Source organism: Rhinolophus sinicus, linkage group LG03 (genome assembly GCF_036562045.2).
Source record: "Rhinolophus sinicus isolate RSC01 linkage group LG03, ASM3656204v1, whole genome shotgun sequence".
Lineage (NCBI taxonomy): Eukaryota > Metazoa > Chordata > Mammalia > Chiroptera > Rhinolophidae > Rhinolophus > Rhinolophus sinicus.
In genome coordinates this window covers 158,535,305-158,559,389 of record NC_133753.1, presented here as the reverse complement: position 1 = coordinate 158,559,389, position 24,085 = coordinate 158,535,305, and the positions used below count along the sequence as shown (strand labels likewise).

Sequence of the window (24,085 nt, the reverse complement as noted above, 5' to 3'; positions counted from 1 at the left end):
CTTGCTTCTTGTGGCTTCATGTCCACATGGCGGAATCCCAATTCCAGGAGACATAACATTAATGGCCTAGCTTGGATCAGGTCCAATCCCCTGACCAAGTCCAGCTAAAATGGCTTAACAGGGACTAGATTTATCCTCTAGCCAGAAACAAGTAAGTACACAAAATATAGAAACAATGGGTTTTGAACGTGGATATCAGGAGGTGCAGGACAGAGATCCTGAGAGAGGAAACAGATGAGGGGAGCCTAAGATTGCCCCATCTTGCTGCCTGGAGCTTCCAGGCTGCAGCACAGAGTGGGGGAACCCAAGTGGAGATCAGTGGTCTCCCCGAGTTGAGAAGACAGAGCTTGGAGCCCTGGAAAGCCACCGTGGCTAAAGATAGCAGGACAGAGTACCAGAGAGAAGAGAGCTGGAGAGAAAGAGACATCCAGATCACTAGAGGATCTCCTTGAGTCTGCAGCTGAGTACTGATCAGCACATTTCTATATGGAAACCACTGGAAGCTAGGAAAAGAGCCCCTTAAAAGGAGCAGAGGGAACACTCCTTGAATCTCTCACAGGGCTTGGAATAGTTTGTTTCTAGCAGTCCAAATGGTGAGCCTCACAATCCACAAGGTATCAGGTGGAATACTCAGAAGGGTGTCACCTCGGTCGTGGGGAAAAACTTACTCCTCAGGTCAAGTTTTTGATCCTGATCCTAACAGAGCTTAAAAGCAAACCTGAAGGAATCCAACTGTTTCCGAGTCTCTCAATTGCATCCCAGAACAAAGCTCAAGAATATTTACGGGAACACAGAAACACCCAGCGACCAACAAGGTAAAATTCATGATGCTGGCTTCCAATCAACCCTCTGGCCAAGGGAAGGAAGCAGAAAACGAAGAGGCAGGAACAACGCTCAATCTGTCTCAGACATTCTGTGAATTTTCGGGTTGCCTTCTCTCCCATCATTAGGCTATTATTATTTTCTCCTTTCCACACCAAAGTATTGGTTGACTTAATTACAACGAGCCTCCATTACTGTTGTTATTTAAAAAGACTTTGTGAACAAACGAATCACGAAATGAGAAAACCAAGCAAAAAAGGGAGTAGAATTTTCTGCAGCACTTTAAAATTGATGGTCTCTTTCTCCCTATTTCCTTTGCCTCCTCTTTCGGCTTGCCTCTGAAGAAGTTCTCATTTTCTTAACCTAATCTTTGGCCCTTCCTCCCCCTTCCAGATTGTTTAACTGAACACGGAGTGCATGGCTAGTTTTTGGAGGGAATTTTGTTTTTTGTCTTTGATTTTTACATTGGCAGATTTTAATGTTTCACGCGTACTTCTCAGAAAACAAGGGGTACTTCTCAATACCCCGTTGTTAGTAGTTCAGTTCCTTTTGTTCTGCCTACTAGCTCACTCCTTGGGTGGGTGGCGGGTAAAGGCTCCCCAGCCCTGCTCTACTTGCCTGGAAACCACCTGCCCTGCGCTTGGGCAGACAGAACAGCAACTTCAGCTGCACCTGTCCACGCGGCAAACATGTCCTACGTCTCCACTTTTCCCTCAGGCGAAATCTCTTTCTGTCATGGAGTGGGGACAGCTACGGTCCCCAGGCTGTTGATGAAGTGAGGGAAAGTGGAGAGGTGTCAGGTGAGCGCGAAGAAAGCAGACGAAGGGAGAGGGAGAAGAGGTACAGGGTCGGAGACCCGCAGATAAAAGGACCGACCACTCAGTAGCGAGAGGGAGATGCGCGAGTAAAGCGACCAGACACCGTGTGGACAAGGGGAGGAGAGAGAGCTGAGGAGGCGCGCGAAGGCTGCACGCCGACGCAGCAGACCCCAGATCGCAAGTGGGGAGCCCGGGTGGAGGGGGTCGGCGGGGCTCGGGAGCGCGGGACGTGTGCGGTCCGAGGACAGACCCGGGACCTCGCGTGGCCCTGCCCGCAGCCGCCCGCGATGGGCGAGGCAAGCCGGGTGTGCTCTGGCTACTACAGCGTCAACCACAGCTTCGTGGAGCCCTTCCAGTGCCCCCGGCGCGGCGAGGCGGCCTCTCTCCTCTACTGCTGCGGCTTCGCGGACCTCAAGTACTGCTGCAGCGAGCCGGGCAGCTACTTCCCCTACAAGCACAGCTACATGTGGAGCCTCAGGTGGGCAGGGCAGGCGGAGAGCGTGCCGGGGTCTGGGGAGGCTGCCAGCAGTGCCACACCGGGACCTGCTCAGGTCGCGTCCCTCCGGAAGGACGCGGAGCCTCCGAGGGCGGGTGAGGTCTCTGCAGAGAAACCTCCCCCGGCTCCGAGATGCCCCGGGAGCCGGGACTCGCCCGGCGAGGGTCTGTCTGTGGCAGCCAGAGGTGTGACTCCGCCCGGGGACCCCAGGCGAGGCGCGCGCGAGAGGAGGGCGGGCTCTGCGCCCCGCGCACACCCAGCTGCCCGGCTGGCCCGGCTCAGCTCCCCGCCCGCCTCCCCGGAGCGCACTGGTCTTCACTCTCGCCAGGGACCAGTCCCAAGGAGGCGGCTCTGCTGGCAGAGGCCAGACGCGTAAACTAAGGAGGAGGTTTTAATTCTCTTTATATGTTTGGGCATTTGCTGCATTTGAACAGAAAGCGGGCTCCTATGGGACCCATTTTAAGGCATTAAACAAGGATCAGAGTATTTTAAGTCTCTTTGGAGGGTAAGAATGAATTGGCTGTATTCTCTAAACTACCAAAAAGTTGTGTGTGTGTGTGTGTGTGCGTGCGCGCGCCTTCTCAAGTGACTGGATTTTATAATTTGCCCTTTTCATTCGATCTGCCCCTGATCCCGAACCGAATTGGAGACCCACAGAGAGGTAGAGCTTTAGGTGTTATGATAACACGTTCTGTAGAACATTTCCAGGATACTCCCTTTCTCAAAGCCTGAACCATTTGGCCATTGCTGAAAAGTGATGAGACTTTCTGAAGTGGGGTCTTTCTCACCTCTTTTTCCTATGGAAAATGTACTCATTCCAACTAGATATTTAAGCAGACATTTTTCATTATGAAGTGCTTTCTCCCCTTCCATTCCAAAGGATTGCAAACTTTGAACCTGATTCTTTCATTTTGCCTGGAGAACAAATGTTGTGTCAGGATTATAGGAAAGGACTCCCACACCACCTTAAATTGATGCTTACAAATCAGTTAGCTTATGTTTAGTTGAGAGAGAGAGAGAGAATGAAAAGGAGGGAGGGAGGGAGGAGGAGGGCGGGAGAGAGAGAGGAGAGACTGCTACTAAGCAGAAGAATATTATTTCTCCCAATCTCCTAAAATAATCCAGAATTTGGCACACATGCCAAGTGTACAGCAAAGAACTTTGTATGTTATTTCCTGAAGCAGTCAAATAACTTTTTTTACATATTGGTGAGCTTCAAAAAAAATCTCAGGAGTGACCGCTTACCAATGAGTTCAACTAACGAAGTTGTATTGTGTCAGAGTGGGGCAAAATCTCAAAATAATAATAATAATAATAATAACTTATCCTTATTATTTGGGGAAGCAGTCCATATGACACTGGCATATTATTTTTCCTTTTGGAAAATAATACCATAACCCAGCACTTAGTCTTTGGAGGTGTTAATAATGGTGGCAGCACCTCCAAAAGAGGCTGGCAACTCCTAAACCAAACTCGATTGAGAAGTGCCTGGGATTCTCAGATTCCTGACTCATTGCAAAGTGACAAGCAGCTATTAATTTTTCCTAAGATTTATGAGGGGACAAAGGAATGAACAGTTTGCTGGGGTCTCCCTTCCGCACTGACGAAATGGACAGTGCACCGCAGTTCCCCAGGAAAATACAAAAATCATTTCAACTGATCGCATCACTTGGCAATGCTAAATAAACCTGGGGGTTTTGTTAGTTTGAGCTCCGAGAACACACTGCGAAGGTAAAAATTTAGAGCTTCATTTCTCTCCTATTCTTTGCTCTCCATCCCTAATTTAAAATAGTCCAACTGGGAAAAATATCCCAGAAGTCACTAGCGTTTGTTCTGAGAGTCTGCAGCTGCTGGAGAAAGGGACAGGTGTGTAAATACTGCTAGGTACGTGAAGTTGCTGAGTAGGATAACTGATGCGTTAATGTGACTAAAGCTTCAGACCTTCTGTCAAGGATTGGAAAGCAAACTGCCATACGGTGCTGTGAGGAAAGAATAATTGGCCCTTTTCTGTCTGGCCCACTCCCATCTTTTCTCCTCTTACAGGTTCCTAACCTCTTAGGCTTTCCTTTGGTAGCCTTTTCAGGACCTAGGAAAGTAATGACTGTTGCTCAGGGTGACACATGAATTCAGTAAGTGTTTGTTGAAATGAATGTTTTAGGAGATTCCTAGAGCTCTATCTTTATCTAGAGGTTCGCATGCATAAAGCAACATTTGTATAAAGTGGAACTGTGACATTGTAACAGTCTGTCAAGATTATGAACAATCTCCTTTTATAACAGAAAGCAGAAAACAGCATGCATTGTTTTTGTTTTTCCTTCAAACTGTTTGGACTGGTTTTTAAATTGTGTACATTAAAAGCCCACAATATATATGTTGAATTTAATTAACCTGACAATTTTATTTTTAAATTGACTAACTTACTCTCTTACTTTGAAGATTTTTTAATAACTAGGTCTCATTTTAGGAATCTTTCCAGATGTGTGGCTTCGTAGAGTTCTTGTGCAGCAGATAATGTTAATTAAGTGGATTATGTTCCCATGTGTCTGTGTAGAGTCCTAACCCTCCCTGACATGTATGGTCTACAAAAGTCAACTCTGGTGCCAACAAGCATGAAAGAGGACTTGCCAGAGCCAGGAGTCTACCCCTTGGAAGAGAGTGCACCATGTGAGGGCAAACTCCATTTTAAGTATCTAACTATATACTGACTCTAGTCACAAAATTACCCAGTCTTCCCTTGTGTGCAGGTATAGGGAAACTGGGCTGACATTAATAAACCAAGCCCAAGAATCTCTGGAAGTCTGATTCCACATCTGCGGCAAAGCAGGCAATCTCTAAATTGCAAGGGTGATGTAGCTCCTTAAAACAGGAATAAGTTGGATGAGCTTAGCCCCTCACTTTCAACTCTGTTCTCCTTGCTCCCAAAGCAGTGACACAGCTAGCATCCCTACTCAAGTTCTCTCTTCCCTCCTTTTTGGTACATGTCAAACTAGTCAGGACCCTAATCTCTGGGAAACAGCAGAAGCCTACAGTCAAGCCTGGAAGATAATGAAGAAAAAGATCATTACTTTTAAATGAGGATGATTTTTCAATTGCTATAAGTGGATCAATCACCGGGAAATTATTATTTACCGCTATTTATGGAACATTTACTACAAGCTAAGTACTCTATTAAACATTTCTAATAAGTGTGCACAACACTATGGGAAATTCAACAGAAGCATCTGGTCTTGAGCAGGTTTAAATCTAATTTTATATACATAAACACACCCACACATACATATGGTTCATGAAAGTAATGTACATTTGCATGTTAGTCTTTGAAGATAATTCTCTTTTTGTCAAGCTCCATTTCCCATGTAAAAATATTAAGTTCACAGGTTTATGTATACTATGTTATTTCTCAAATGATTAGCCTTATAACTGTATCAGAAGGCATTATAACAAATTCAGTGCAGAGAAAATAATATCAGATATACACTTTATTTTTAGAGAAAAGTATAAGGGTTTCTTCCTTGATGCTAGAAGCCATTGGTGTTATGCTCTTTTAGAAAGCAAAAATTCAGACTGAAGGAACTTTCTATGAATTTCATAACTATTGCTTTCCTTTAATTAAACTTCTCTTTTGTAACAGTTGTGGTTTTGTATATTAGTAGACAATATATCTCCCATACATGTCTCCAAATGAAAAGTTCCACATTTCTGGTAAACATTTGCTTCACTACTTTTGTAGAAATAACTATTTTTCTATTAATCTTTTGTTGATGGTCCTGATCTTACCTCCTACAATATATTAATAACAGAGGTATATTTGATTGAGATGTTTTGAACTATCCCTAGAGAATTATGTGAACTTTTACCTGTTATATGAATTCACATGATATTCTATAGTAATATTAACAAATGTGTACACATGTTTAGAGAAAATATAATAAGAGTTTGATGATACAAAGGGGTGAGCTGTAGATTTCAATCATATACTGTTTATACTAAAATATAATTTGGTTATCAATGACTGAAGCAAGAATTAACAATATTTAAGCCTTTTTAGTTCCTATGTAAACCAGTCTGTTTGACAGTCCCAATTTTTCTCTTTTTTCCTCAGCATTGGTGCCCTGACTGGATTGGGGATTGCTGCCCTTGTTTTACTTGCCTTTGTCATCAGCGTCTGTGTCCTTTGCTATTTATTTCTGTACACAAAGCCTCAAAGATTAGACAATGGCCTTAAACTTCAACACCTAGAGGCTTCTTCCACTCAAGAAGGTAATCAGTATCCATTACTTGTGGCTAATTACCTGTCTGTTCAAAAAAATAACCTGTACCTGGGTAAGAGATCATAGTGTCAATGAATGCTTTTAAAAAAGTCAATTCATTATGCACCTTTATAAAAATTCACATTAAATTGGCCTTAGAGAAAATTGTGCCCAAGGAAATATAGTGGCAGGGTGTAAATTGTAAATGTGCTTGTGAAAAATAATACATTGATCCAATATATCCACTTTAATATATTTATATATCTCTCAGTTATAGAGGTTTTATACTCTTGGAATTTTTAAATTTTGTTTTTGATGGAGCCAAAGAAGTCCAATAAATAGAGGAACAAAGTATCTGATCATTAATTCTCAGCATTGCACTATTCCAGATGGGTTAGTCAGTGGTCAGTTAAGCATTTACTTGCCTTTACTTGCCTGTACACGTATGGTGTACAGAATTTGGAGTAGGCATATAAAATAATTCGGAGGCATATAAAAGAAATAGAAAAATAAATTAAAGACCGTCTCTATTCTTAAATAGATTAGGAACTAGTTAAGTTATAGTGGTGTGTGTAGCGTGACTACAAAGTAGAAAGAAATTTTTATGCATGAAATTGGGTCTCATTGTTATGTAAGTATAAAGTGCTACATAAATGCTAATTGCTAGCATTAAGAAACTCAGAATTGTTAAAATTTTGTGAATTTAAATTTCTATTGTATTTAAAAAGCAGTAATCATGAATTTTATTTTACATATATATTTAGAATATATTTTAATAAAAATTTAGAATATATATAGAATATATACCAGGGATGCCAAAAAATGTATACGCATGACTTACATTCTTTGTTATCGGTATATATCGAGTATTAAAATTTTAATACAGTTTTTCCTTTCTTAAAATGTGTATATATATTTTGGCACCCTCTGTATCTTAGAATATATACAATATATGTAGAATATATATATTTAGAATAAGACACAAATGCTCACTAACTTCCATTTAAAAAGTAAATGAACCACAATTGGACTAAGAACAACGGCTTGACTCGAAGTTGGGGGGAAGGGGGGTAGGGGAAAAAAAGTAAATGAAAACCGTTATTTTTAAAAATTGAGAAAATTATCTGCCCATATGCTCTATTTCAATCAAATCCTGAAACTTGTATTTATGGAACACATGCTCTGCGACCTTATCAAATACACCGCTACTGCATGATGGCATTAGCTGGGGTCTTCTCTGTACAGGAGAGAGCTCTCTCAGAGGGTATCCTGTGTCACAGAGCCAGAGGCCAAGATCCCTTTGGAGCTCTCCTTCTGAAGTTTGGAGATTGCATGGCCGAAATGATAGGTTGTTAGCCTAATTTAGTCCAATGGCTTAGACCCAATTTCTCCACAGGCAAAATGAAGCAGTGGATTAGTGATCATGAAATAACCAGATTGTAAAACCAATTTTTGTCTCAATTGCTTAGATAATTTAAGGTAGCAGTTCTTAAATTTTACTGTGTATAAGAATCACCTAGGGAACTTGCTAAAACTGCAAACTGGACTGTGCCTTTAAAAAAATAAGAGGTCCTCTTCCTACTCCGTCCTTGCTCCCCTGCTGTGTGTTTTCCACAGAACAGCCAGAGTGAGCGTGTTAAAACCAAAGTCAGGTCATGTCACTCCTCTGCTCAAAACCCTAATCACATCCCATCTCTCTCAGTAGATATGGCATCGTAACTGTGATCCACCAGGGCTTCTGTGCCCTCTCCACCCTTATTTCTCTCATCCCCATATGTCCAGCCACACTGGCCATTGGGCTGTTTCTGGAAATTCCTGCCTCAGGGCCTTTGTACATGCCATTACCATCGTCTAGACTGCTTTTCTTTTAGATACCTGTATGGTTTGCACTTTCACTTTCTTTGAATCTTTACTAAACGTCACCCTCCCAGGCAGTTCTTCTTTGGTCACTCTATCTGCATTTTTAACTCCCCTTCAACCTTTCACACTGCCTCCCTGCTTTATTTTTCTCCTAAGCATTTTACCACTCATATACTATATAGAGAGGGTGTCCAAAAAATGTATACGCATTTTAAGAAAGGAAAAACATTGTATTAGAATTGTAATACTCAGTATATACCGATAACAAAAGATGAATACAAGTCATGTGTATACATTTTTTTTGGCATTCTGGGTATAACTTATCTACTCTCTAACTTTTTCTCCACTCCAACTAGAAAGGAACAGGAAAGCAGCAATTTTTGTTCTTGTTTGCTCACTATTGTATTGCTAGTGCCTTAGAACACCTAACTGAATGTTTGTTTGCTGAATGAATCGAATGGGATAGCACTGCACCTGTATTGTAGGTGATCAAAGGATTGTTTCTTATCACCATGATAGTCATCAAACATTCATCGAGTGCCTCCTCTATACAATGCACTGTGCTAAATAAAAAGTGGTTATTCCCTGGTTTATCTCAGGGACTGCTCCAAATATTATTTCATGTTGGCTCTGAGAACCCAGCAACCAGAAGACCCCAGCTAATGCCATCATGCAGTAGCGGTGTATTTGATAAGGTCGCAGAGCCTGTGTTCCATAAATACAAGTTTCAGGATTTGATTGAAATAGAGCATATGGGTTAACCCTAATCTAATGCTGGAATTAGTTGGCTTGTTAATTCAAGTCTTGTAGTCTTATTGCTGTTTAGCTAAGGAGATCCATTAACGTACTTCCTAAGTAGTTAGATGAGGCTGCTTTCTTGCAATGAAATGTCCCCACTCTGCCCCTCTCAGAAACATTGTGTATAAGTCAGCAAATGAATTCAATACACCTTTCCTGAGGGCTTGCATTGGCAAAGCAGGATTTTATATGATCACTGCCTTCCTGCTGCTTTCAAATGAGGTGATTTTGGGGCCTTGGGTTGATTTTAACCAAATCAGACATAGCGGAGAGCCCAAAACAAAATAGGTAAACCAAATGTCACTGGAATAGTCAGAGAAAATGGTTTATATTTGAAAGCGCCCCTTTGAAGTGATAAAAACCATCGCTGTACCATTGTTAAATATGCTACTACTACAATGAGTCTCCCATCTAGGAATAGATGCCAGTGTTCTAACTATTGAGAAAACAGATCTACTCCATTTAAGGAATGCCTTCAAGATCAAGAACATGCTAAAATGTTTGCATAATAATCAAGTAAACATATATCAGAGGAAAACTGGTTTTACCAGTTACCACTCCTTTCTTTCAAAACTTTCTGTTCTTAAGAGTCAATCTCCCATTATTTTAAATTAGTTTTTATAATTGAGACTGCTTTCATTACAGGCAATTGGAATGACCTCAAGGGAAATAAATGTGTTTTTGTGCACATACGAAAACTGGCTTAGGACACTGGACTTCGTTGCTATAAATGACAATAAGTTTAAAATAGTCTAATCTTAAACCATTTTGCCAAGATTTTTCATTCATGTGTCGTTATTCTATTGGGTTTCATTCTTTTTTAATGTATATAATTTAAGGCTTTATACATTCTGAGTTGATCCTGAAAGAAGCAGGTCTCTGGTAGTGACTGTAGAGTTGAAGTGGACTCCTCCGGGGCTCACTTTGTGGAGAGGTCCTCTTGCTCAGCAATCAATTGGCCTTTAAATTGTGTGCCATAATTATTTTCTTGAATTATGCATGTTTCAAATGCCAATGTTTAGAAGAACACCACGGCTTATAAATTGTACTATATAGGACGGAAAGTTCTGGGCAGAAGATGGCTGTGTGAAGGGCATCTTTCTGAGGATGAGGGCTTAGCAAGATGTAGAAGAATGACTGGCTAACAGAGGAGCAATGACAGAAGTGAATGCCTTAGATCCCTGCTTCTCAAACATTTCCACTGGAGAATCCTTCAAGGTAGAGAAGAAAGGAACGCGTGCCTCCAGAATTCCAAGGCCTTGAGTGAAAAGGCCTACCTTACGTCTTGTGAGCTTTAAATTACTTGAAGTCACCTACTTTATTTTTTAAATGTATGGGAATTTTCTATAATGACTTATGTGACTTCTCCTTCCAATATTTGTGTAAAATAGAGGCTCCAGGAAGTAAAGCATATTCATCCTGTGGTTTGAAGTATCCACTGACAGACACCCTGCAGTTGAGGAGAGGGGTAGAGATTCAAGGAGAGAAGGGTTCTTAACAGCAGAGTTTTTTGGTGACATTTAGAAGGGCAGATTTTAGCAGAGCTGCCTGTGCAGATAAATAGTACAGTTGCATGGGAATAATAGACAACTCCAAGCCTGTAGTTAGTAGTTTCTTTTGTAAAGGCAGGTGATATAAATGAAAAAGCGTAAGCAAATCAGCAGTAAGACACAGTTGTCTAGGAGAAAAACATAAATTATATATGGAATACTGAGAAAAAAAGCAAGTTGAAGATCATATTGTTTATTCTGCCTGTCAGCAAACCAGGACTTGAAATGGCTCAGAATGGTCTGCTATATTTCTTCTTCTTAAAGGACAGCCCCATTAAAAACAAAAACAAAAACTTTCTTTCAATTCACTTTCATTGTAGGAAAATGAGAGTATATAGAGAAAAAATCAAATAACAGCATCCATGATCCCATCACACAGAGATAATAGGTATTATAATAGATATTAACATCATAGCGAATAGCCATGGATTTTTTTTCTATGCATCTATGGATATATATATATATCAATTGGCCTTTAAATTGTGTGCAATTGTGTGTGTATATATAACAAAATGGGGGGAAAATGATTTTTATAACATGCCTTTTTTTTCAGAGAACAATATTGATATCTTTGTATGCCAATAAATAAATACCTTTGCCATCATTTTTAATTGTTCCATTTTATTATCTTGATGGAATTCTGAGTTTTTGTTCTTTTATTTTGATACTTTGCACTTCCAGAACAGTTGCAAGTATAGAGAAGGTTGAATTCCTTTTCTCAGACTTACTAATAGTTAATATTTTGTCTCATTTTCTTCATCATTGACTTTCTCTCTATGAATATTTTCTGAACCATTTGAAAATAATTTGCAGATATCATGCCTTTAACCATAAATATTTCAGTACATAGTTCCTAGGAACAAGGATTTTTTTTTTCTTACATAATTACAGTGTAATTATCAAAGTCAGAAAATGGAACATTGATACAGTAATATTATCTAATCTGCAGTTCATATTCAAATTTTGCCAATATCTTTAATAGCTTTTCTTTTTCTTATCTAGGAGCTAGTCCAGAATTACATCTTGTAATTAGTTCTCGTATTTCTTAACTGTCCTTCAAGCCTCAGCCTTTCTTTGTCTTTCATGATCTTGGCTTTTTTGAAAAGTAAAAGCCAGTTATTTTATACAGTATCCTTCAGTTGAAGTTTGTCTGATATTTTCTCATGATTGGAAAGAGATTATAGATTTTGACAGGAACATCACAGAAGTTATATTCTCAGGGCATCATATCAGAAGCTCATAATATTGGTTTGTCCCATTATTAGTGATATTGACTTGGATTCTCTGAAGATTTTATTTGCTGGATTAATCTATTGCAAAGTGACTATTTTTCCTTTTGTACTTACTAAGCAATATGTGGGGAGGTACGCTGAAACTATGAAAATATCCTGTTCCTCCTCAAACTTGTACTCACCCATTAATGGTTAACGGATTTTTTTTTCATTCAAATTTCAAAATAACTTCAGAATTATTACGATACTTGTAAAGTGATGATTTTTCTAACCTCATCATTTCTTCAACATTTATTAGTTATTATTCATCTATGGGAAGAGCTTTCCCTCCTGCCCTATTTATTTACCTATTCATTCATTTATTAATATCAATACGGACTTGGATTCTTTATTCTAAAATATTCTACTAGTATCATTACTTATTGTGATCCTTGAATTATCTCAGATTAGCCTGTGGGAGCACTTTAAATCAGCCCGTGTCCTTTTAAAATGTGTCCATCATTATTTGAGCACTTTTTTGCAGTCACAGATGTTCCAGAGCATCCTATACCTTCCCTGTTCCAGCCCTGGAATCTGCCACTTCTCCAAGAAGCCTGGTTCATTTTAGTTGTGAATGGTGTTTAGAAACCAAAGTCCGAGTATACTATATCTTATTAAATCATTGACTTTGATCTAGCTTCCATTTTTTTCTATTACACACATACATTGAACATTTAAGTATTTTCTTTGCATAAATATGTGGCAGTGGAATTGTTGACCAAAGGATGGGTACATATTAAAGGCTTTGGGTACAAGTTGCTAACTGTAGTCCAGAAACATACTATTTCATGGGTATTATTACTTCAAAAGGTATCGAGTTTTACTAAGTTCATTGAAAGAAACAATGCAGTATTTTATCTTATCTAATTAGGAGTGAAAGTGGACATTTTAAAGTTTGTCATTTCTTTTGGGGCATATTGTTACTCATATCTTATACACACTTTTCTATGGGAGTGCTCATTTTTCATTGCTTTGTAGGAACTTTCCATACAGCAACTAAACTCTTTTTCACATATATTGCAAATGTTTTTCAGTTATTTCCTTTTTAATTTTGTATGTGACAATTTTTTCAATTTCAGTTTCTCCTTTTGTGATTTCTTCCTTTAGTTTTATACTTCGAAAGTTCTCACCTCACTATAAGATATAAATATATTCACCTATATTTTCTTCTAATTCATTTATTCATTAATTTTTAACATTTAAATCTTCCATAATCCTGAAATTTTAATTTTGGTGGAAAAAGTGAAGCATGGATCTGCCTTTATTTTTATTTTGCAAAAGCTGAGACTATTGTCCAAATATTTATTGAATAATCCATCTTTCTCTTGCCAATTTAAAATGTCACCTTTGTCATAAACTAAATTCTTACATATACTAGTATCTGTTTTTAGATTTTCTGTTCTGTTAAATTTATCAGTTTAGTAAGCTAGTAATATACTTTCCAAAACTTTTTATTTTGAAAGTTTCAGATTTACAGAAAAGTTGCAAAAATAGCACAAAGAATTATTGAATACTCTTCACTTAGAATCCCCAAATATTAATATTTCACCATGTTTGCTTTATCATTTTCTCTATTTTTAAAGATTTTTATTTTAAAAAATATATAGCTCACCTACACTATATCAGGTGTACACCAGAGTTGTTCAACATTTATAGCCCTAAAGAAGTGATCACCATGACTAAGTCCAGCAACCATCTGACACCACCCTATGCTATTAGACTATTATTAACTATACGCCCCATGCTGCATGTTACATCTCAGATTTGAACCTCTTATTCCCCTTCACCTTTTCCCCCCTTTTAAAAATTTTGAATTACAGTTAACATACAATATTATTTTGTATTAATTTCAGGTGTACAGCATAGTGGTTAGACATTTGCATCATTTAAGAAGTGATTCCCCAGACTAGTCTAGTACCTGCCTGGCACTATACATAGTTATTACAATATTATTGACTAGATTCCCTATGCTGTACTTTACATCCCCATGACTATTTTGTAACTACCAATTTGTACTTCTTAAGCCCTTTACCTTATTTACTTTTAAAGTTATTGTAGCTATATAGTTTTTAATATCTGATTAGGCAAGACTTTTCCTCCCTCCCATTATGCTTCTTTTTCAGTTTCTGGGCTACTTTTGTAAGGGTCAGGTTTCCAAATAAACATATGAATCACAATGTCAAATTTTTATTTTGTACTCGATTTATAGATAACTTTGGGAGCTATTTTTTTAGTAGGCTTAATACCTCCTTCTGCTTAAGATTCATTAATTAGGCTGCCAAATTATTTCATAACACCATTCTTTGTTTCAGAAAGGCTTTAAGAATTCATTAAGATATTAGGAGAGGACCAGGCAATTTGAGCTCAGTGGCAGAAAAGGCCACTTGTATCTCCTGAAGGGAACTTTCTACTTAAAATAATGAGCCTGGACCGTCCCCTGACTGTTTTGTTCCTAGAATGTAGAAAGTCACATTGCACAGCAGAGGTCCTGCTCCATTTAGCGTCTTTGAGTCCTCCTCAGGGTACAGGGTTAGGCAATTCTAGCAGACGCTGGAACCAACAAGAAAAATAGAAGCTAGTTTCTCGTGAAAACTCATTTAAAGGACTTAGAGTAACAGCTAAATCCCTTTGTTAGTTATGTGAGTCATCAATGTTTGGAAAAATTGAACAATGCTGAATAAGAAAAAAATGCCAATTGTGGAAAAAATAGGATAGGAAAAACATTTGTGGATAGAACTGCGTTCAGTAATTGATAGACAGGCAAAGCAAAAAGGCAAGTCTAAGATTCAAACTTTCACAATAAATTTTTAACTATATTTACGTAAGAGACCTGTGCATCCCTGAGGGGATGGCAAGGTATTGAAAAGAAAAGGTGAGCCCATCAGTAGGTTATAGACCTACTTATTTCATAATAGTGTTATGAAATAATTTTGTTCACCTCACTATTTACTTCAGATTCAGTCCTGTGTTTCATATTAAATTTTAAGGGAAAATGTCCTCTTGCAAAAAAAAAAAACACCAAAATCCTTTTACGATATAAAGATTGCTTGTTTCCACTACGAAGAACTGTGGGATGAATGGGATGTGTAGATTTTCTACTAAATGATAACATAAGCTAGCCGATTAGTAATTAGAAGCTGCTGTAGTTCTGCAGAATGGTTACACAGAAGCCAGGATATAGGCAGGCAGTGGCAGAAAAGCTTAAGTACAATTATGCCAGACAGCCAGGAGATGAAGACCGACAGAGGTCCTCAGTAGGTGTTTTTTTTTTGTTTTTTTTTGATATTTCGAAATGGCAGGCAAGAGCAGAGTTCATAGACGAGCTATAGAATAAATGGATCCCTGAGGAATGGTTTTGAAAATGAATGTAAAATTTAGCTCATCAGAAAAAACATATTGGCCGAATTTGTGATGAGGATAGATGGAAAGATCTTACTTGATGAATGATTTAAATGATGAATTGGATTTAAATAATGGAAGAGTCTAAAGCTTTAATTTAAATGCCAGTCTGAGAAATATAGGATTAAAGGACGGTTGAGATTTTCATATGAGCAGCCCCCCCACCCCACAGCACCCCCGAAGAATGAAAATGGGAAGTGAGCAGCAGAAAGAGCAACTATTGTCAACCCAGGAAAGCACAGTAATGTCGAATCTTTGCAATCTGCACTCAGGTAAAGAAAAGGCCTTCCGTGGGAGCTCAATGGAATGAGAGATTTCTTATTTTAAATCGAATCCAAATTGTAACCCAGTGACAGAAAAGAGGCAGCTGGTTTTATCTGTACTTTGTCAGTTAAGAAATTAGCTTTTATTTATGAAAGCAAAACTTGGAAAAGCTCAGGTTCCTGCTGCTTTACCTCCTTTCTCTTTTAAAATCCTTCCAAATGGATGCTGTTAGCTGGACTCCTGTCAGCACTACAGCTCCACTCATTGCACTTCACTTGTTTTTCCATAGGTCCCATTACTCTTACTCACCAGAGGGATATACATTGAAAACACCTTTGCATTTGTATTAGCCACAGGAAGAAAGTGAACATCATGGGTGTTAACTCGCTAATCAAAGCTCTTGCTTCAAATGATGTCAGTATTGTGTTTAACAAATCTCTTGTTTGTATAGTAAACTGGTTTTGTTAGGGGAACTGCCTTGCTTAAGAGGCCAATCTAAGAAATGATCTTTGTACCTACACAGTTCAGAAGGACCCAGTAGCCAAGGAAACAATGAGTCAGGGATGGAGAATGGGGATCTTGACACATCCTAGATGAAGAAAAATCTGTAATATTGGATGGAATGTACTTTGCGAGCCTTTAAATCTCAGAGGGCAGTAGATAGGTTAGAAAACTCTTTCAGTTGTTGCCAGAAAAATGCATAATGGAAACTAGATCTGTCAGAAAGGAGATGACAGAGAGAACCCCAAACTAAGTTGGGAAATAACTGCCTGAGTTTATTTACCATAAAAAAGAGAAAACAATGAAAACAGAATGTGACATGGTAGATTAAAAACACCTTGAAATGATTAAAATATTGAGAATTTGAGTATGTGAAAAGGAAACATGAAGGGCTTGAATTAAACATTACTTTTCGGACTTCCAGGAATTCTAATAAAATATTCAAAATTTAGATGTTTAAAGAAATGTTTATGTAAGGTACAAATTCTACCCAGATAATAAGAACTAATGCACATTTTATATCCTTGATCTGTAACCTTTACCTGCTATGATATTGAAGAGTACAAACAATACTAAACAAATGAAAAATAAATCTACATTTTGTTTTTCAAATATTATATGAGGAAAATAGTATCGAGCACTCATATAGATATCCCATTACTTAAGTATTTGGTAGTTAAATTTGAATCAAATACATTTTTTTAAGGAGTCTACTTTGCAAATAATCATCAAAAACTTATCAGATTATCAAATTTTCATGTCGACTTTCCCTACTACATTTATTTTAAACAGCTTTGCTTGGTGATTGGGCACAGGGCTAGAAAATGGTGTGCCTTCAACAAATTAACTTTTAAAAATCAAATTATATGGTTGAAACGTGATTGGATGTTTAGAAGTAGAACATTATCTTACCATCAAAAAAGTTCTCTAACCTTGTGCACTGTGGACTCATATTTATATATAGGTGAATGAGATTGTGATACAAATATGTTCTTTTTAAAAATTATATCTACATGGATGATGGCAAAGCCTTAAGAGTGTTGCAAATTATGAGTGGCTTTAGTATAGCTTTGTTCACTTTGTGCATAGGGACAGTTACACTGTTATTAAGCAACCCAGAAATTGTTATCTTCTTATTAAATGTGTAGTTCCCTCCACGGAAGCATGGAGAAAGAAAGGTAAGCATGGAAATAAAAGACTTCTGTTACTGAGTATTTCCCCCATTTAACTTCCAGGAGCAAATGCTTAAAGACAAATTTGAAATGATTCAATTCCCAATCATCTACATAGTATTTTCTGGACATCATGTTTTCAATATCACTACAAAGTTTTTTTTAAGTAAAATTTTATGTCATAATTTCACATAATTATTTCATTTTGTTCCGTGTATTTGCAGGCAACTCAAATAAGAAGACCAAAGCCCCCAATTCAAATTCAACAAATGAAACATCCTATGAAGCTGATGATGTAATTCAAGAAAAAACAATGGATACAACACAAATCAACATTGTGTATTATTAAAAATCCTGTGTTGTAAAAGCTCACTGGAGAGATGGAACAATAAAGAATGCATTTGAAACACTTTGTAATAATACTTTTCAAAAATTCGCCACTCACAAAGCAAGACATTTTTTATCATTCAATTAATTTATTAAACACCTAAGGTTCTGATAGCTTTTCATGTACATAAGTTTACTTTTATTTACTAATTAAGATGTGTGTACATTACACGAAATTATCCTAATACTTCAGGAGAAATTAAAAGATTTTTTTGTATTCTTATTTATTATTTATTTTTCAATTACAGTTGACATTCAATATTATTTTATATTAGTTTCAGTTGTACAACATAGTGGTTAGACACTTATATAATTTATGAAGCGATCCCCCCGATTAGTCAAAAAATTTATAACACAGACAAGCAAACCTATCTCAGTGAGGAACAATGAGGAATTTATGTCATATTACCAGCATTTCACAATTTTTTGGTACTTAGAGGCAGTTATTTTTATAAGAGATGGTCCTGGATAGGTAGATATCCGGGGGAATGGTCTTATAAACTAGAGGTGGCATGTTGTTAAGTCTTTTAGATTTCAACCCATGCCTTTTTTAGAGGATTTGCTGGGCACACAAACAACATATTGCCTTTATAAAAGCTAACATTCAATAACAAAATGCATCACAATGTATAATCAGCATAATAAATATTTTCTGCATACCAAGGGATAACCATAACAAAAATCCTTTAGTGATAAAGTTCCTAAGGAAGTTCTACAATAAAAGTTATCAAAACAAGTTCTCTTATCCCACCTAAGGCTATTGCAGTAATATCATTCAGACATCTAGAAATAAAACTACAGTTTCTGCAAATTATAATTGTCTTAAAAGATTTTTCTTTTAAGTATGATTTCTAGTATAAGAACACAGATGTGATTTTATAATGGAATTTAATAGGAAAAAAGGATTAATTTTAAACTGGCTCTGCTGAACACACCTACTGTGTTGTGCAAAGTTTCTATAGTTGGAAGACTAGCCTTTCAACATGTGATGAATACAGCTCCTCTGGTTTGATAGGGGGAAAAAAGGAACGCCTTTTTGCTCTCAGGCACGCAAAGCTCAGGGTTAGAAACATTTGATCATTAGGTTGTGAAAATTTCTACCAAGAACTGAAGATACCTTCTAAACCAGCACTGCTTGGTAGAAGTTTCTGAGAAGACAGAAATGTTTCCATACATGCACCGTCTGGCAGGACAGCCACTAGCCACATGTGACTACTGGGCACTTGAAATGTGACCAGTTCAACTGAAGAAATGCATTTTATTTATGTAATTAATTTAAATAGCCACATGTGGCTATATCGACAAAGTTCTAGATCATTATTGCAACATCCTACTGCCAGTGTTAGATTTCGCATTCAAAAAGAACACAATTTTGCCAATGATTTAAGACGAAAATTGCTTAGAGTACATGTGAAGTTTGAAAGTTAAAACGTTACCATTAGAAAAATGACATTTTATAATAGTCACAAAAGCAAAGAATTCTCATTCATTTTTGTGAAATTACATAAAATCATTTGTGGTACGTTTTGCTCTTTTATCTAGCTTGATTTTTAAAATCCGAGAAAAATCAGCTATCTTGATCCACAGACATTAACAATTACATTACTAATTAGATGTCGCCTCAGGTGAAAGTCTGGGCTGAGAAAGTTTAGGAAAGGCACTGGCATAGTTGTACGTTTGTTGCTCAAGAGCAAGGGCAGATGCCATAAATGCCACAAGGAGCAAGAAACTGGAGACTCAGGGCAACCAAATGCTCAGGGTCCTGAGACCTCCTCACCTGTGGGCCATGCATGGGGCCAGGTCTGGCTGGATGCATCGCGGTCGCGCTCTGGGGGAGGCACCCCAATTCTCTGGCACTCTGCACGTTTTGAGAGGAGTTGGGAGAAGAGAATTGAGGTCAGAAGACCCTGGATTCTGCAAGTGGGATTCTCATCATGCTGGCATAAGAATCTACGGCTCTTGGATGCCAACTGCCCAAGAAGACTGAACCCCACCACTACCGGTAGTAGCAGCTGGAGTCCTTGAAGCACTCCCAGCCACAGCAGGTTACCTGAAGGACAGCCATAGGCTCATCCAGTACAAACTGGCATGTGTCTCTGTAACTTTGAGGTTTCACAGACTGAGACAAAATGTTAAAAGCAAGAAGCCTTACCAAATTACCACAGTCTGTACACTGAAAAATATTTTTAAATGAGTTATTTGGACCTAACAAATGCTAACAGTGACCAAATTGTCAGTCAAAAATAATCTAAAATAAAATTAGAAACAAAACACATTTCTGGTCATAATCAGATCTCAGAAAAGTCGGTCTAGAAGAAGAGTACAAATAATAAAGCATAAGACATGCAGATTCAAATTATTTTCTACGTGGCCTTCTAATGACAGCAATTTCATCTTTTAAAACTTGTGGAATTGAATTATAAAATGGATGAAACCAAACCCCAACACAAATTGTTTCCTTAAAACTCTCTCATGACGTCTCACTCACTGCTTACAGATTCAAGTCCAAACTCCCAAACATGGAACGTAAGACCTCCTTCTTTTGTTCCTGAGAACCTAGACTGATAGTTTCAATTCTTACCACTTCCTGCCTTACATATTGCGTGTAATTCTTGACACACACAAAAACCCCCGAGTTTTCCTACTGTGGTCTTTGTGCACAGAACTTTCTCCTTCTTGAACTGTCATAACTGCCACCCTCATCCTCAGACAAAATGGACTCCAGGCATTACTTTCTCTAGGTAGCCTCTTCTAATTTTTCTAGACTAGGTTATGTACCTCTCTCCGTGTTTCTACAAACCCATGTTTGGATCAATAACTGCACTGATTACAGAACGATGTGTTCTGCTGTTTCTCCCACCCACTAAACTATGAACCTCCTTATGGAAGCAAATGAGGTTTTTTAATCTCTGTATCCCCAGTACTTAGCAGAGTGTTTGCCATTCTAGGCCCTCAACAAATGTTTGTTGAAGAAAAGATTCAATGGCGGTTTTGTCAACACGAGTAATAACTCTTCAACCTATTTAACTGAAGGTCACATAGGGTTATATAATTTTAGAGTAGTAAATATAGACACATACAGTTGTTTTACTCCTTATTTTCTGATGAACCAAAGATGTAAATAGGGATGTATTAAGTGTGAACAACCGGAGAATCTCTGAGAGATTTTAGCCAACAGATAATAAGGAGAAAAGAAACAGAGAATTGTGCAGGGAGAAGGTCCATCTATCCAAAAGCAATAGCTTCAAACTGTTTAGATAATCTGGTTACAGACACAAATCTAAACATAAATTCTGCCTGCATCTAGTGAAAATGACATACACTGGACGGTAAGCATATGAACTAAATATCAATTACCTACTTAAAGAAGTTGAATGTGTTTGATAGCTGTATCAAAAAAAAATCAACCTTTACCATCACAGAATGCTACCTGCTTATCTGTAGTAATTTCAAAAATGAATAATACCACTTGAATTTTACTAAAATATCATTACTCATATATTAACGGGCTGGAAGGGATCTCAGAGATAATGTGGTACAATGTTTTATAGATGAAAGACACCAAGGCCCAGAGAAGCTAAAATGACTTTGCTAAAGGTCACAGAGGTAGTTAGAAAGTACAGGACTTTTTGGATTTTTACTGTTCAATTCAGTTTTCTTTCTGCTACATACTGCCTGAGAGGAAACTTCATTAATTTTCTCCTAAAATACATCAGTGAGATTTGCATCCAATCCCAATAAGAAGAACAGGATCACTTTAGAAGAAAATTACTTTAGTAAAAATAAATGAATTTTATTCAGATGAGACATTCCAAAAACTAATCTCAAATGATGGAAAATTTACTTAAGAATAAATTCCAAGATTGTTTCTGGGAGAAAATAATTACTGAGCATTTATAAAATCTTTTAATTTGCATACTATATTAGTTAATGAGGGCTGAATTTATATAACTCTTCTGAACCGTTACTGTGTCACCATTCAGAAAACAAATGTAATGAGCCAAATTATAATCTCTACTACAGAAATAAAACTTACAATTAAACTTAAATTTGAAACAAAATTAAATTAACCCTGTTCACAATAATTATCATTTTTAACCATATTATACACTCAGTGGGATGAGGCTATCCTTTTGCATGCAGCATTCTCCAATCACTTTTTAAAGTTGTTTTTTTTCACTTATTTTTTTCATCTTGATAGCCAAAGAACTGTATTTCCGTAAAATAGTTTTCAAAAATACATAAAATACAGCAAAGGCAAAACAAATGCTTAAAAACCTAACAGCTCTGTGTTTTTCCCCCCAAACAACAGACAGAACTATTTAAACAAGGTAATTTCTTTTTGAGGAGGTCATATGACTAACTTAGTTTATGGAAAAGCTGGAAGTGTGAGAGCTCCCATGGCCATAATGCCACCATAGGGATGCGGGTGTAGCACTCGTAGGATTTGAGCACGGTGAGCATATGTTCAAAGGAGTTATGAGGGTCCTCCACTCTTACTGAGGTCATGCCAGATAGGGGTGTTGGGTGAAGAAAGAACCAGTACACCTTCCCAGCCTGTAAAGTTACATGTACTTACCATGTTTCCCCAAAAATAAGACCTAGCTGGACAATCAACTCTAATGCAGCTTTTGGAGCAAAAATTAATATAAGACCCGGTCTCCAAAAGATGCATTAGAGTTGATTGTCCAGCTAGGTCTTATTTTGGGGGGAAAAAGGTACCTGATTTCATCATAATAAACTCATCTACAGCCATATCAGTAGGTTACCAATTTGAAAATTTTTATTTGCACCACAGTGAGGTACTTGCAGTCTTTGGTGCTGTGCCATGATAACTGATTGACTTTTGATGCTGTTACAGTAAGTATTTAACTTATTGGGCATAAGGGATATGCAAGTGTTAAGCAAAATAACTAACACTGATCACTGCTGAAGTTAAAAACGTAAGAAACATTTATATCTACCAACATGTGTTTGAAAATGCTTACCTATATAAAATTTCCATGTTATAGAAAGACTTTCATGATGCAACTCCCTGGCTTTAAATTTTAAAAAGTACAGAATAAAATTCTTAATCCTAAATTTTTGTCACTGTTCCTGAGGTTTATGATTGAAGTAAAAGAGAAACCCCCCAAACTGGTCATTTATGAAATCATAAATTCAGTGTGAGACCTGCTTCAAAATTACAAATTATTTCAAATAAATACATATGTTCACATTTATAAAAATTTTCCACATTTCTCATAGAAACAAGCTTCATAAAATTTACATACTGAATACAATAAAAGTCAATTCTAATGAAGATTTAGCTGTCATTCTCCTAAATAAAAAGGTCTGTGTTTGAGGTATCATTTTAAGACATGCCAATATGGCACATTTGTACAACCCAGGTATTTATCCTAAAAATCCTGCCCAACACAGTATCATCTCTATGAGATTAATAGGCTGAACTAGACTCATCTTTTTAAACAGGAAGAAATATTTTAATTGCTACAAAAACAAAGGACGCAGGTACTAGAAACTCTGCATGTCATAAAACAGTGACACTTTGTTATATTTTCATTATCCTCTTCCTGCAAACACCATTCATTTAAAAGTCCTAATCAAGACCAATAAAGCAGCTTCATTTTCTGTCTCCTGTGACATCCAAAGAAAAGGCTAGAGATGTAGACACAGTGAAGAATTTCACTGTCTTCCTGCATTACCATAGGCTATAAAAAGGTATTAAGTTCATCAGTGTCAAGAGCAAAACATTATCCCCTACCTCACTGGATCATTGGAAGGTGGGCACTTGATTCCGCAATATCCATTGACCACTAGGTAGATTATCGGTGTTGACTTTAGTAAAGCCATTCACAAACAACTTATGAAGCAATAACACTAGTCAGACACACAGAAAACAAATACCAAAAAGGATGTGTTTTGTATGTACAGATATCCATACTTGTGGCATGGTTATTAAGCGATAACACTGATTCAATACTCTATAGTCATAACAATTAAAAATATATTGCCAGAGGATAATGGTCCCATATAAGAAAAAAAATGTCTATATGGAAAAGGCTGTGATTAACTGCAAAGCATAATTACATAGCAAATTCCAAGGAAGGTCAAGTGATTTTCAAAACCAAATTTTTAAATTTAATGACATAAGCCACAGTCTGAGTTACTTTTTGGAGATTTCAGATCTATCAGGAGTGGAAGAATGCTTTTCCTTTTTTCTCTTCTTTTTTTCCTTTTTGTGATGTTTCCCCTTTTTTGACTTACTCTTTTTTTCTTTTTTCTTTTCTTTCTTCTGATATTTTTGTTTCTTCTGTTTTGAAGTGTCGTCTTCAGTGGAACCAGATGAATAAGACCTATGGGCAATAATACATACTGACTGATAACTGCCTTTATAGCTGAGAGGTAAATTTAAATGGAATTTGAACTGCTTTAAACCCTTCTTGGAGCAAGGTGGGGGTATAAACAAAGAAACTCATGCTTTTACATTTGTATTC

At 37.3% G+C, this 24,085-nt stretch overlaps 2 protein-coding genes across 3 annotated transcripts in view; one reads left to right on the top strand and one right to left on the bottom strand.

Annotated features, from left to right (window-relative positions):
- Window positions 1-1,633: 1,633 nt before the first annotated feature.
- On the top strand, window positions 1,634-17,594 carry SHISAL2B (shisa like 2B). The gene is made up of 3 exons (XM_019743848.2): window positions 1,634-2,118; window positions 6,239-6,396; window positions 17,426-17,594. The coding sequence occupies exons 1-3, from the start codon at window positions 1,928-1,930 to the stop codon at window positions 17,548-17,550; spliced, it is 474 nt and encodes a 157-aa protein (XP_019599407.1). The 5' UTR covers window positions 1,634-1,927; the 3' UTR covers window positions 17,551-17,594.
- Window positions 17,595-17,654: 60 nt separating this feature from the next.
- The window catches only part of SREK1IP1 (SREK1 interacting protein 1), a 161,922-nt gene continuing 155,491 nt past the window's right edge, over window positions 17,655-24,085 (bottom strand). For both annotated transcript variants that reach the window (XM_074328901.1, XM_019743860.2), the window contains exon 5: window positions 17,655-23,944. In XM_074328901.1, coding sequence (XP_074185002.1) covers window positions 23,755-23,944 — 190 coding nt within the window. In that variant the 3' untranslated portion in view covers window positions 17,655-23,754. The remainder of the gene's footprint in view (window positions 23,945-24,085) is intronic.